General features: G+C 45.2%; 1 protein-coding gene across 8 annotated transcripts in view; it reads right to left on the bottom strand.

Moving 5' to 3' along the window:
* Window positions 1-643: 643 nt before the first annotated feature.
* Window positions 644-14,526, bottom strand: part of LOC124037895 (AP2-interacting clathrin-endocytosis protein-like) — a 45,434-nt gene continuing 31,551 nt past the window's right edge. For 7 of the 8 annotated variants that reach the window (XM_046353113.1, XM_046353116.1, XM_046353112.1 and 4 more), the window contains 8 exons: window positions 14,105-14,275; window positions 13,066-13,195; window positions 11,708-11,769; window positions 9,889-10,519; window positions 8,504-8,591; window positions 7,989-8,125; window positions 5,867-7,891; window positions 644-1,938 (listed from right to left, as the gene is read on the bottom strand). In XM_046353113.1, coding sequence (XP_046209069.1) covers window positions 1,397-1,938; window positions 5,867-7,891; window positions 7,989-8,125; window positions 8,504-8,591; window positions 9,889-10,519; window positions 11,708-11,769; window positions 13,066-13,195; window positions 14,105-14,275 — 3,786 coding nt within the window. In that variant the 3' untranslated portion in view covers window positions 644-1,396. The remainder of the gene's footprint in view (window positions 1,939-5,866; window positions 7,892-7,988; window positions 8,126-8,503; window positions 8,592-9,888; window positions 10,520-11,707; window positions 11,770-13,065; window positions 13,196-14,104; window positions 14,276-14,526) is intronic. The other variant, XM_046353117.1, reaches the window with a different exon arrangement.

Here is a 14,526-nt window from a genome sequence, read left to right as displayed (position 1 = left end):
AATATACTTAAGTATAAAAAGTTAATGTTATAGCCAATATACTTATGTATCAAAAGTAAAAGTATAAATCATTTCAAATTCCTTATATTAAGCAAACCAGAAGGCACAATGTGTTTTTTAAATTTAGAGATTGACGGTTGGAGTGTGCCCCAGGCTATCATACTTTACAAATGAAGCATGTGTGTTTAGTAAGTCTGCCAGATCAAGGGCAGTAGTTATGACCAGGGATCTTGATAAGTGTGTGAATTGGACAATATTTCTATTTTACTAAGCATTCCAAATGTAACAAGAACTTTTGGATATAAGGGAAAATGTATTGAGTAAAAAGTACATCATTTTGTAAAGTAAAAGTTGTCAAAAACATATAGTAAAGTACAGATACCCCAAAATACAACTTAAGTAAAAAATATTTAAAGTATTACTTAAGTACTTTACACCAATGCCAAAAGGTGATTCTATTTAGTGCATTAGATGCAGTAACAAACGCTCAAATATTCCTTTTGAAGTGTATCCCTCATTTTAACCGGACATGTGCAATAAAAATCGATATCATTTCACAAATGATCTCTTCATTTTCTAAAATAATTGAGTATTGTATTTGAATCAACTGTCACTAAACTAAAAACAATCAATGAAACCATTGTATTTAGAAGCACACATTTTTATTTTCATATACAACAATTAATGTAAAGCCAACATGTTCTCTAGTTTCTGTGAAACTCCACTGTCTGACCATCATAAAGACTAAAGAGCATGAGAAAGAAAGCTTTGTTATTTTCTTCTAAATGTTGCAAACACCAATACAAAAAAATGTCTGCATGCACAACAGCTCATGTGTCTAAACTCTCAGTCCATTAAGTATTAAGGATATAAAGGAAGGTGATGGACTGAATGCAAACAAACAAGCGCAGCTTGAGAGTCCAAAACAACCTCAAGAGTTCCATGAAAAGCAGCATAAAAAGCAGTAAATAAATAGAGGAATCAAACATAACGAAATCAAGGTATAAAAACGGAAGAATTGTTGTACCGTAGTTGTCAAGAGAGACAGAAGACATGTAAAAGTCCAGACAAAGTGTAACAGCTCCCTGATAGACAGTACTGTAGCAGTGTCAGTCTCCTAAATGCAGTCATAAGTGTTGTATAGTTCAGCGGTATTCAACCGGGGTACTGCAGCGGTCAGGGGGTCGCCGGTTTGCCTGGGAGGGGGTCCCTGGGCAAGAAAAGGTTGGTACAGTATAGTTGATAAATGTACCAGACACCTGGTACAGTATAGTTGATCAATCCAGAAAGAGGTTAAGAGGCTACTGTCTCTTTAATCCTTAAAGCCATCAATCAGTCAGTGATGTGTTTCTAACACCATGATGATCCATTCACTTCTAATTCTTTATAGTCTTTGTCAGTGATGTGTTTCTAGCTCCACAATGGTCCACTCCCCCTGCGGCGAGGCAGCGTCTTCAGGAGAGAAGCTGGTCACAGTTATGCTAGTTGTGGAGTCCTCCAGGGGTGATATGAGCTCCGCCCAGCGTTTAAATGTCTCCTTCTCGTGGGGCAGGAAGATCTGCTGGGCGTCAAGGCAGTCCCGGGAGAGGGAAAGGGTCTGCTTGATCAGATACTGGGCTAGGTTCAGGTCCTCAGGGACTGGATTTATGATGCCCAGACTGGACTCCTGGTCTGAGCGGAGTTGCTTCAGCATGCTCCAGTCACGCTCTGCAAACTTACTGCTCTCCTCATTGTAACCTTCATCATTCTCCTCCTCCTCCTGCACCACTGTGCTCCTCCTACTCCTGTGCTTTATGTTGTCCGAGGAGCTGAGGTGCTCAAAGGCTTCTCCCACGTCCAGTTCGAAGATGGGAGAGAGGGCTTTGGACGGGCGGCGGTCTTGTGTACAGGTCGGGGTTGTTGTTTGATCCAATCTGTCACAATGTCCCTCATTGTCCCCTAAAAACAATTGACAATACTGCACAATGACTTAACGATTCAGCTTTCCATAAGTCCAAAGTCATTACACAGGCATTCTTCTGGTCAATTCTTTCCAATATCATCCCAACATCAACATGACTAAAGTTTCCCCCTTAATGCAACTGTGTCCTCTTAACCATTTAATAATCAATGACTGGATCAGGCAATGGCCTGTATTCTACTAGGAGATGGGAGGGGGCCCTCATTTCACCATTGTATTGGTACTTGCGTTACAGACCAATGGATTATGATATGATATTGTTGATATACTGTACATTTATATCAGGTGTATAAATCACGAGTAATCACTGACCTGGACTGTGGGTGACAGGGAGGATGCACAGCTGCCTTAAAAGGTGAAGCACAGAGGGATGTAGTTGTCTGGATGTGTCTCTTTTATCCAGCAGTAATTAACACAGTAAGCCATGCATTGCATTGTCAGCGCTGGTTAGTTAGCCTAACTCTGCATAACTCAGTTTGCTCAGGCACCAGTGATATGTTTGAAGAAGTAAACCGTGCAGGTCTCTAACTATTGAGCAAACCTTTTGTATTGTACAGATATGATTATTATACTGTAACAACAATCTAAATGCAGGCAGAAATTATTTAATTTGTAGAACAAAAGGAAGTACGCACATCACTCGTTTTCTCTGACATTTCCCATTTGTTTTTATATCATAAACACTGCTTCAATATCACTAAATAAGAGGTCTATACAGTCGCGGACAAAAGTTTTGAGAATGACACAATTATTCATTTTCACAAAGTCTGCTGCCTCAGTTTGTATGATGGCAATTTGCAAATACTCCAGAATGCAATTAATTGCAAAGTCCTTTTTTGCCATGCAAATGAACTGAATCCCCAAAAAAACATTTCCACTGCATTTCGGCCCTGCCACAAAAGGACCAGCTGACATCATGTCAGTGATTCTCTCGTTAACACAGGTGTGAGTGTTGACGAGGACAGGGCTGGAGATCACTCTGTCATGCTGATTGAGTTCGAATAACAGACTGGAAGCTTCAAAAGGAGGGTGGTGCTTGGAATCATTGTTATTCCTCTGTCAACCATGGTTACCTGCAAGGAAACATGTGCCGTCATCATTGCTTTGCACAAAAAGGGCTTCACAGGCAAGGATATTGCTGCCAGTAAGATTGCACCTAAATCAACCATTTATCAGATCATAAAGAACTTCAAGGAGAGCGGTTCAATTGTTGTGAAGAAGGCTTCAGGGCTAACAAAAAAGTCCAGCAAGCACCAGGACCGTCTCCTAAAGTTGATTCAGCTGCGGGATCGGGGCACCACCAGTACAGAGTTTGCTCAGGAATGGCAGCAGGCAGGTGTGAGTGCATCTGCAAGCACAGTGAGGTGAAGACTGAGGATGGCCTGGTATCAAGAAGGGCAGCAAAGAAGCCACTTCTCTCCAGGAAAAACATCAGGGACAGACTGATATTCTGCAAAAGGTACATGGATTGGACTGCTGAGGACTGGGGTAAAGCCATGTTCTCTGATGAATCCCCTTTCCGATTGTTTGGGGCATCCAGAAAAAAGCTTGTCCGGAGGTGAGCGCTACCATTAGTCCTGTGTCATGCCAACAGTTAAGCATCCTGAGACCATTCATGCGTGGGGTTGCTTCTCAGCCAAGGGGGTGGGCTCACTCACAATTTTGCCTAGGAACACAGCCATGAATAAAGAATGGTACCAACACATCCTCCGAGAGCAACTTCTCCCAACCATCCAGGAACAGTTTGGTGACGAACAATGCCTTTTTTTGTATGATGGAGCACCTTGCAATAAGGCAAAAGTGATAACTAAGTGTCTCGGGGAACAAAACATTGATATTTTGGGTCCATGGCCAGGAAACTCCCCAGAACTTAATCCCATTGAGAACTTGTGGTCAATCCTCAAGAGGCGACAAACAAAACCCCACAAATTCTGACAAACTCCAAGCATTGATTATGCAAGAATGGGTTGCCATCAGTCAGGATGTGGCCCAGAAGTGAATTGACAGCATGCTAGGGCAGATTGCAGAGGTCTTGAAAAAGTAGGGTCAACATTGCAAATATTGACTCTTTGCATCAACTTCATGTATATGTTAATAAAAGCCTTATAAAATAAAACTTATGAAATGCTTGTAATAATACTTCAGTATTCCATAGTAACATCTGACAAAAATATCTAAGGACGCTGAAGCAGCAGACTTTGTGAAAATTAATATTTGTGTCATTCTCAAAACTTTTGGCCACGACGGTACTGGCAAAATATCATAAAAATGTCCAAAAACTTATAAAAACTTATCGCTGTTGACAGCAGAAACAAGATTGACATGTTTTGTTCTAGGATACCCCCTACCTTGTATGCATCCAAAATGTCACCATATCCCCTATATAGTGCACAAAGTAGTGCACTATATAGGGAATAGGGTTCCATTTCAGATGTAAACCCCTAACTAAGTAATAGCATAGCATGCTGTATAACATGAGTGAAAAAAGAGACATATCAGAACTATGGAAGATAAAGATTGTTCTAGACACACTACACACAGAAGGCTACCAGGCAGCACCACACAAAGGCTATTGAACCAAACCAGTACTACAGAATAAAACTAGTAAAAAAATCAATACAAACACAATAATATTGGGTGGAATAAATAAAAAGACAGACAACAAATGGCTTGTATTACTGGCATGCAGATGTCTTTACTAGATAAGCAGACTGAGGAACAGACACAGGCTAGGAGGATTTGACAAATTACAACAAAAACAAGCCGATCCTGGGTAGGTAAGGGTCCCTGTAGGTAGGTAACACGTAGATTGACATAAGACTAAACCTTTCTCAAAAGCAATCTGGTCATCGTGACAGTTTAGTACTGTGGTCCATAGTACAATACAGATATTTGGGGATTTACCTTCTAAATCAAATGGCCATAATATTATGTGATTTGATTTGGTAGTAAAAATCATAGCTTGGCTGCATGTCTTTTGCATAAAACACAAATTATAAAGACATCAATCCCAATAAATAATATATTCAGCTATTATCTTATTGGCTGGACAAAGACCAGAAGCTACTGGAGTTCATGGCATTCAATAAAAGAAACAACGAAAAATCATTGAATAGGCCTATTTGCATTTTTATGTACATCAAAGTGCATTGGTACAACTAGGCCTATAAGTCAATCCACCACACCTTGTCACAAGGCAGGTGGTTTATAACCAACACATGGCATAGTACTTGACACTACATTATTACGTTTTGGTCCCCAAATGGCACTCTATTCCCTACATAGTGCACTATTTTTGACCAGAGCCCCATGGGCCCAGGTCAAAACTAGTGCACTATAAAGGGAATATGGTGCCATTTAGGGACTAAAACGTAATAATTTAGTGTCAGTTTTCGCATTGACATTAACATAGCTCCCCCCCTTTCATATGTAATCTGTGTAGTCAGGGTCAGAATGCCTCTGAAAAAGTTGAATCATTAGGATGATTATAGCTAAACTACTCCTGCATGTTTTTTTGATTGACCAATCTCCATGTTTTAAATTGGTGTTGCAAATTCAAATCAATGGATTGGTACATAAACAGATGTTTTGTGTAATGATAGCAAGGTTTTAGCTATATGGGCATATACAAAAATGATCCCCTCATTGAATTTGAACTAGTTATATAATCTGCATAATACCCTTTTTGAGAGGAGTGGGATAGCTAAGTGTACGTTTCATGATGCAAATGAGTAGTCCGAGCATTATATCATATGAGACAGAGGAGATTGTATCTTGCAAAGGGTAAACTAACTAACTATGCCTTGACTGATGGAGTTTGGCTGGGTGGGGAAGGAAAATGGGTGAGGGGTTTGGTTTTAGGGTTTAAATTAGGAGGGGTCCTAAATGTAGATTAGTATACATTACCTGCTGGGGACTGTGGGATAGCTGCATGTGCAGGAGACTCCCCTGTCTGCTGAGGGTAATTTAAGTCTAGATGTAAGTCTGCTCTCTTGCTCTCTGCAGGTACAGATGTTTGGTTAGGCTTGGTTGAGGGGTTCCTGCGTGGTGTCCCTCCGTTGCTGTACTGTTCAGCAGGCCGGAGGTCCAGGTGGCAGGGTCTCTCCCGCTCCTGGGGAGGCAGGTCACTGAGGTCAGGGTCCAGTGTATGGCAACCAGGGCTGGGCTCTACTCCCTCCACCTTGGTGGGGTTATGGTCATCTACCAGAGGATCCTGGATCTCAGTGAGGAAAACAATGGGTTTGGTGTTGGACTCCTGCTCGGTACCTTGTTCCTGCTGAGGTGTGCTTTTGGGAAGGTCAGACGCCAGGTGCTCCCCAGAGTGAGACACGGAGTTGGGGGCTGACTGAGAGGCTGGAGGAGGGTCACTCTCGAAGACTTCGCAGGGTGTGAGGGGGTCGTCAGGCTGTTGCTGGGGTGGAGTCTGCGCCCCGCCCTCCTCTGATCCCAGCTCCTCACACTCGTCCACAGAGATCAGAACAGAGCGGCGGAAGTTAGAGGCTGACTGGTAGTCCTGCTGCTCATTGTCCTGGTCAGGGTCAGCTCCATCCTCGAAGGCCAAGTTGATAATGCCCTGAAACTGAGGGGATGGGTCAACAGGAGGCAGAGGGGCATGATGACAAGGAAGAACCTCCACCTCTGACTTCTCCTCTTCCTCATTCTCCTCTTCCTCAGACTCCTCCGACTCATCGGAGGAGAAGAGCTGGCTGTCGGGGACCTGCTTCACTGTAACACTGGCCTCCACTTTCTCTACCTCCTCTTCAACAGGGACCTCCTCTCGGTCCCTGCTCAGCCAGGAGCGTGGCCGTCGCCTCACCCCTTCCTCCTCACTGGTGGTCTCAACCTCGCGCCCCTTCAGCCTCACCTCGACCCGCAGCCCACCGTCCACCATCTTCAGCTCCTCGGGCGTACTCGTGTCACTACTACTGCGGCCCAGGAAGTCATGGCAACGCATGGTTCCGCCTCCCTTGGTTCCGCCGCGGTCGTTGGAGCAGCAGTCGTCCACGTCGTCCTGCGAGCCTCCGGCATCGTAGTCCTCAGAGCGGGGCTTGATGTCGTCTGAGGAGGTGGTGGCGCTGCCGGACTCTGACTCAGGGCTGACCTGGTGGTGCAGGCCGCTCCACGAGTCCTCTAGAGGGTTATCTGTGCTGCTCAGGCTGCCTGGGTTCGGGGTGTCCAGGGGAAGATCGGTGGTTGAGCCGGGAGTGTGTTTACATGTGTGTGTTCCCTCTGTGTGCTTAGCAGGCTCTCCGTTTACAAGAGCATTCCCTTGAGAGATGTGGTTGGTTGCTGGTGGCTGACTGGACAGAGCCCTGATTCCTCCTGTGCTGTTAGGTTTACCTGGTTGTTTGGCAGACTTCTGGGGACTCTGCTTAGGGCTGGTGTTCAGGGGTAAGGAGAGGAAGTCCTCTCCTCCACAGAGGCCCTGGGGGCCTGATGGTAGTATAGTGTTATGTGTCGGGCTCTGCTCTGTTGATCCTGCTGCTGGCTCAGAGGCCGCCTCCCTGGGATTTGAATGGGAGGAGACCTCCTCTGCTTCAGCACCAGTGTCATTAGCCTGTTGAGTCTCCGCAGAGGTTTTACCATTATATCCCTCTTTCTCTTTAGCTGCAGGCTTTTTAGAAGAAACGACAGAGGAGGAAGAGTTTTTAACTGGCCCCGCTGACTTTGGGGAGGCTTTCTCTGTAGGAGATTCAGAGGTACTTTTCTGCTTAGGTCCAGATTTGGCCATTGCTTGCGGAGGCTGTTTGGAAGGTGCACAGCTAGAGTTGGATTTTGTTGGTTTAGAAGCAGATTTGGCTGCGGTAGCTGGGGTGGGTTTTGTGGTCTTCCTGGCTGCCTTGTCTGCTGAGGCTTTAGAACCATCCTTATCCTCCTCTTTCCTGGGAGACGCATGCTTTCTGGCACTCAGGGAGGACCCAGGTCTAGAGACTTCATGAGAGGAGAAACAAGAAAAAGGGAAGACTATTTCAATCATTTGGCCCACAGTGAGATGTTAGGATTTGTATTGGCACAAACACGCACGCACCATGGTTCTCAGCGGAGCCTGTTGGTGTGCTCCTTCCCTTCGTGTCTGCTCTGGCTCCTGTTCCTCTAGTTGTTGCTCTTCCTATAGAGGGAGGCTTGGCTTTATTGGCCTCTCTAGCGCTGGGCTTATTGGTTGGGCTGAGGGAGATAAAAAAGACAATCAAATCAAAAGCATACACAGTCCCAGAGAGCAGAAAATTAAGCCTGACACTCACAGAAATTAAAGCTATTTTTAATTGTAAAAATATATATATTGTAATTTAGGAAAATAACAACAATCAATACATTATGGACACAATATCACAGGGCTTGATACCATAAAGGGACAAAAGCTCATAAACCTCATAAGGCCTTAACAACACAGTGCTTGTTTATGCTTCATCCATCTCTATCTCTGTATGGACTAGCAACTACCAATATATAACAGTGGGGGGCAGAAGAGCTTTTTCTACCATTTCTCAGGGACGGTCTTCTATCTAAGTAGGAGGTTCTGATTGTGGGTGCAATGCTGCTTACCTGTTGGTCTTTGCAGTGTCTGTTTTCTGGGGGGGTTTCGTCAGTGGAGATTTGGTCAGAAGTTTAGCCTGTGTTTTTGACTTAAGACCTAAAACACAGGATTGTTATAGTGTGCTTTAACCTTGCACCAAAACACTGATATGTATTGTTGGAAAATGAAAACCCCTCATTCTAAGTGAGCAGTTAAGAGGAGGAATAGGATTAGTTTAGCTATACAGCTTAGTGGGGAAGAGGAGTGCAACAATAAACAGACATTGTTTTGGAGGGGAAAAATGCACATTCATCTAAAGAAATTCTCAAACAAAGTACACCAATGATTACATTTTAGGGAGAGCTAACAGGGATGTCAATACCTGACAAACAATTAGTGTTTTTTAAATTCATATTCAGCAAGCTAAAGGCTAGGAGCTGATAATAGTACTGTACTCCAGAGCCAAAATAATGCACAATCAGGGCCAATAAAACTGATAGAGCTGGAGTAGAGTAGGTGAATAGGGATGACTGGTTTGGTTAGAGAGAGAGAGAGAGGGAGGGAGGGGGAGCATATGGCACTCTGACTCTCTCTTCTTCTCTTTTGTATGAAAAAGAGAGACAGGCCGGCTGAGGCCCAGTTCCCCAGACAGACAGAGTGTTGCTATCAGTCTACACACCACACAACTCCCCTCCTTCTCCAAACGAGCATACACCGTCACCACGGGAGCTTGGACCAGACTGGGTGTGGAGAAATAAATTGGTCTCACCCCTGTGTGTGAGCTATGTTGGTTTTGACCTTCAGCTCTGCGGCTTTTTGGGGTGTCTGTTGCCAGGCTGTGCTACCCATAGGGATATTTATTTCTGTGGTTCTACATTGAACTGATTAATATGCATGAAAGAAAGGAGTGCTTCTCCTCATGCACACCACTACTGTATATAATGTGTTTCTACTTCAATGTATTCTCTTCCTTCTCTCTGGAACACCTCAGGGTTAAAGCATAACTCATGTAAATCAGTCTGCTACTTATTTCCACAAAACTTGCTGCCAACTATTTCTGCGTCAAGCTAATTTTTCAGATACTCTAACTTCCTGCCATAAAATATAATTATTGTCATCATAAGAAAAAAGAATGAGTGAATTAACCCAGCTGGCAAAACTGGTTCGGATGACTTTATTAAAGCGTCATTATCACAACGTCATTAAAACATAATTACAAAATCATCATGACGTCTTTTCAACCATTTTTCCCCATCTGGGAGGCAAGTAAATAACATTGGATGTTAAAACCTGGAAATTACAGTTACCCAGCTGGCAAAACAAGTTGAACGTCATTACAACGACATTATGATGCATTTTCAACTAGTTTTGCCCACTGGGGAGCAAGTTTATAACGTTGAATGTTAGACCAGACCTGGGATGGCGTGGCTGTTGCGTGGGCTTCCGGAGCTGTTGTCAGGGGAGGCACTGCCTGATGTGGAGGGGGTGGTGGTGGCGGGGTGGGCTGTGCTGCTGTCTGCCCCCTGAAAAGAGTCACCCTTGCCTGCTGTACTCTTCTGCAGCTTCCCTGGCCTCGCCTGAGCTGTGGAGGTGGTACCTGGAGGAGAGGTCTTGGGCCTGGCTCCAGGGTTAGGCCTCCTGTCCTGGTCCTTAGCCCCTTTACCCCCTGTCGGGGAGCCCCTGGATCCGTTAGCAGTAGCTACATCCTTCATAGCCCCCCCTGGGCCAGCTGTACCGTTGAGCACTGTGGCGGAGGTTGTAGTCTTGGCTTTAGCCGTGGTGCTTCGGTGGTCGCCTGGCTGCTTGGTCTTGCCGTTCTTTGCTCTGGATGGGTCACTGTCTCCAGGCTTGGTAGCGTTAGTCCCTCTTTCTGCGGTGGCTGGGAGGACTGGCGTGCCCAGCCCATCTGACTTCATGGTGGGTGATGATGCAGCCGTAGTGCAACTTCCTGTTCCTGTGTTCCCGACGACCCGATTGGCCCTGTGGACAGGAGGGCTCTCACACGGAGCTGCAGGACCTGAGGCGCATCTTACACCCCTTGGCTGCTAAAAATAGATGAGAGGTTTTGGAATGGAAAAGTTCCAATCACACAACATCATTTAAAGTAATGGCATAGTGGTCTACGGACTCGATTTAACAGCTAAATACAGAGAAGGAAGTCCGACCTAAACTGGAATTAACACGCTATCTAGAAACTGATTAGCCAGATTTTGTAGATACTGGCTAAGAACATTTTACTTGTAATGATCGTGATACGTTGTTATTTAACCTACATTAGTTGAATCAATGGAATGAATGACTAAGTTGATCGCGATAAGAGCTTTCGCTATATTACTCAAATGAAATGGAATTGAATAGAATTGAATAATACTGTTGAGGATGCCTGCAAGCTACTGAGCTGTACTGTATACTCAGGCTTGTAAAACAAAAGCAGCCCCGGACCTCATCACATCCTTCCAGGTGCTCACTGCCTTGTGTCACAGTTCATCAGTCTGATAAGACACAAGGTCTGTGTATTTATCACTGAGGGGCTGAAAAGGTAATTGCTTTCTGTGTCAATTACGAAATGACAGCCGTCAGCAGCCCTGTGTCGGGGTCAGCAGAGCGACAGAAGTATAGCATCCCAAATGGCACCCTGTTTCCTATATAGTGCACTAATTTGGACCAAAGCCCTATGAGCCCTGGTCAAAAGTAGTGTACCACAATATCTGTCAAGTTGCTGTTGGCGGGGCCCCTCTCAGCCACTCATGTCACACACACACACACACACACACACACACACACACACACACACACACACACACACACACACACACACACACACACACACACACACACACACACACACACACACACACACACACACACACACACACACACACACACACGGAGGCGTGTGTATGTGTGTGGCTGGCTCTAGGTTTCCCACCATTCACATCTCTGTGATATGTGAAGTGATTACAGGCTTTCAAAAACCAAAAGCCACCCTCCTAGATCATAATCGCGCCATTACATCCACATTTGTGTCATTTAGCATCTAGATGCTCTTATCCAGATTATAATTTGTGCATTCAACTAAAGTAGGTATCACAACCACATATCATAATAATTACTCAGGTTTCTCGGTGTTATAGATGGGTTCATATCACCCGACTAAGTGACTTAACGACAAAAAAAGAGGAACAAAACAATTGCTTTTAAAAGAGAATAAATCAGCTTTTATCATACATTACCTGTGAGCTGGTAAAAACAGGCTTTTTCCCAAGTCTTCTACTGTCTCCTTTATCAAGAGCAGCTATAGGAGAGAACACAATTAAAGCAACGTTTAAAACATGTTCAAATTACCATTACATTCAAATATACCAACGTTCCTGAAATATCAAATCCAAGACATGTCCATTGAAGATACTGCAATGTGGCTATTCCACCTCAGGCTTCCTGATTTTCATTTCAATGAGATACAGTGCGTGAAACAATGCGTACAATCCTGATGTGGTGAGATTTTCATTTAATCAATGGAACATCAGTCAACTGTGTCTGCCGAGCAAGAAGAGACTTCACAGCTTATCTTACCATTTCCCCAGAGATGCTCCAAATCAAGACCAAACTGCTGCACCGGAATGTAGTCGAGTGTTTGAGTGTGTGTGTGTCTCTGGTGGGTGTGTATGATGTGACATGTGTGACTAGATTACTGTATGCAACTACCAGTATGCATATTCATTCTATGTGCCTTGCCGTGTGTATGCATGTGTAAACTAGGGTCTCTATGTGAGAGACAGAGAGGGAGATTCCGTCAGTATGGAATGTCAGTGGAATTCTAAAACCAAGTTCAATAAATCATTCACGTAAGGCATTTCAATGGATCGCAAAGCTAAACAGTCAAAACGAAGCAGTACTTCATTCGTTTCTCAGAGAATGCATGTAATCATGTGTGAAAACCACAAAGAGAGAGAAATTCAAGCATCCACCCCCGCCCCTTTTTTTACAACACAGAACATGCAGAGTATGCTGCAGTTACCATGTTAGCCTTGACTCCGATTGGCTGAAAATGGGGTGAGAGAGACCGAGGCGGCACCCTCCTCGCCCAAACAATAGATGAACCTTCAGGTTGTGGCTGTGGGTGCTCTGTTCTGTTCTGCAGATGTGCTGAAAGCAGCCTTTAATTGTGTGATGTTACCCAGAGGCAGCATATGCCTCGGGGGGCTTTGGTTCCTTCCTCTCTAACGATACAGAGACAGACCCTGTGCTCCATCACTGAAGCCTGGTTCCAGGTCTGTTTGTGCTGTCCCTTTCCCATCTCCTATGGGCATTGTCACTATAGCCTGGTCCCAGATCTGTTTTGTGCTGTCGCTTGTCATCTCCTATGGTCATTGTCATGCCAAACAAGATCAAACAGAAAACAGATCTGGGACCAGGCTACCATCACTATGTGGTTGGGTTGAATAGAACAAACAAACACACCCTGCATAATATCCCATCTGAGCCGAGAGGAAGAGAGCTCTGGCTCTCTGCAGCGAGGGACAGATCAGATCATCTCCCAGCTACAGCTAAAGCCCCATAGATTAAAGATGGCCGTTTCCCCTCGTCTTACCTGCCAGTATCCGCTCTCTGTGCTTGGAGGGCAGGGTCTCCCATCCCCGCGTGTGGCGGACGGCGTAGAATGACTGGAGCAAGAAGGTCCACAACCTAGTGCGCAGCGCACCAATCTCTCGCCTGAACGGCTGGTTTAGAGAGGAAAGGAGAGAGGGGAGGGAGGAGCAGGAGGAAGAAAGGGAGGGGGAAAGAGAGAGAGAGAGCGAGCGAATCAGCAGCTGCTTAAAGTACCCATCACCATAGTAACCATCCCCCTTCCCCCCCTTTCTCTCTCCCTCCCTCTTGCAGAATCCACTTGAGCTCCTTTGAGCTAAATGGATGATGTCATCAGCTGAGGCTGCTGCTGTGCTCCCGCCTCCTCTTCCTCCACATCGCCTCAATGTTTATAAGAAACAGAGCTGGGGGGGGGGCTTCCTCCCTCACACAAACCCTCCCTCCATTCAGTCCTCTCGCTCTCCCACCCTCACACACATACACACCCTCCATCCCTCCCTCCCTTCCTCTCTCGCCCACCACCATCTAACACGCCCACCCTCTTTCCCTTCCTCTCACTCGCTCTGGCTCTCACGCCCTCTGACTACTGGCCACAACACAGAGGCAGATTAGAGAAGGCCACTCCCATGTCTCACTGCTTTCCCTCCCTCTTTCCAACTCTAATCCACTCTGCCATATTCTGCGTAAGGACATGTGATTTAACTCAGCCAGCCTAACCCTGGCTGCAGCTCAAACCCAGCCAGGCCTCTACGCCCCTGGGAGTAATTACACAGGAATCATGGAGCTCTGGAACTGTGAATCTCTACCTTTCACCCAACGTGTGTGTGTGAGTGAAAGAGGGAAGAGAGAGGCAGAGAGCATAGCAGGGAATGTTTTAATGTTCACCCTTCACAGCTCTTTCTGTGTCATTTCACCATTATATTTTGAAATGGAAGAAAACCCTCGTCATGCTTAGTCAACAAATAAAAAAAAAGGCAAAATCGGAATAACTAGATTTTTGTTTGGGGGACTGTAAGTGAGTGAATGTGAGTACTTGTATTCACCTCCTCCCTCTGACCCCTCTCCTCCAGGGGTGTCTCTCCTTCAATGTCTTCCTCCCCAGCCAGGTGATCCACAGCGGTGAACAGGTCACAACAGTTATCCACCGTGACCCTGTCCCGTATGGCTGAGCACAGCTTCTTCAACAGGGCCGGTTCCCGCGTCGACTCCTCTCTCTAAAACAGACACGTTATTTTATTAATTAGAACACAGTAAAAGTAGAGGATTTAAATATAACTAAATGTATGTGAAAGGGAGGTGGAGAAACCCAAGGTGGATGAAGTTGAGAAACCCCACACCAGACCACGAGAAACCCCTTGCTTACAACCAAACGGTTATTTCACTGTAGTACAGAACAATTGCTACACTGTAGTACACTGACCACTACACAGCTCAAACACATTAGGATGGATTATAATTACATCTC

The sequence above is a fragment of the Oncorhynchus gorbuscha genome, linkage group LG06 (assembly GCF_021184085.1).
Source record: "Oncorhynchus gorbuscha isolate QuinsamMale2020 ecotype Even-year linkage group LG06, OgorEven_v1.0, whole genome shotgun sequence".
Taxonomy (NCBI): Eukaryota; Metazoa; Chordata; class Actinopteri; order Salmoniformes; family Salmonidae; genus Oncorhynchus; species Oncorhynchus gorbuscha.
The sequence above is the reverse complement of the archived record's forward strand: the minus strand, read 5'-3'. Positions and strand labels throughout refer to the sequence as shown.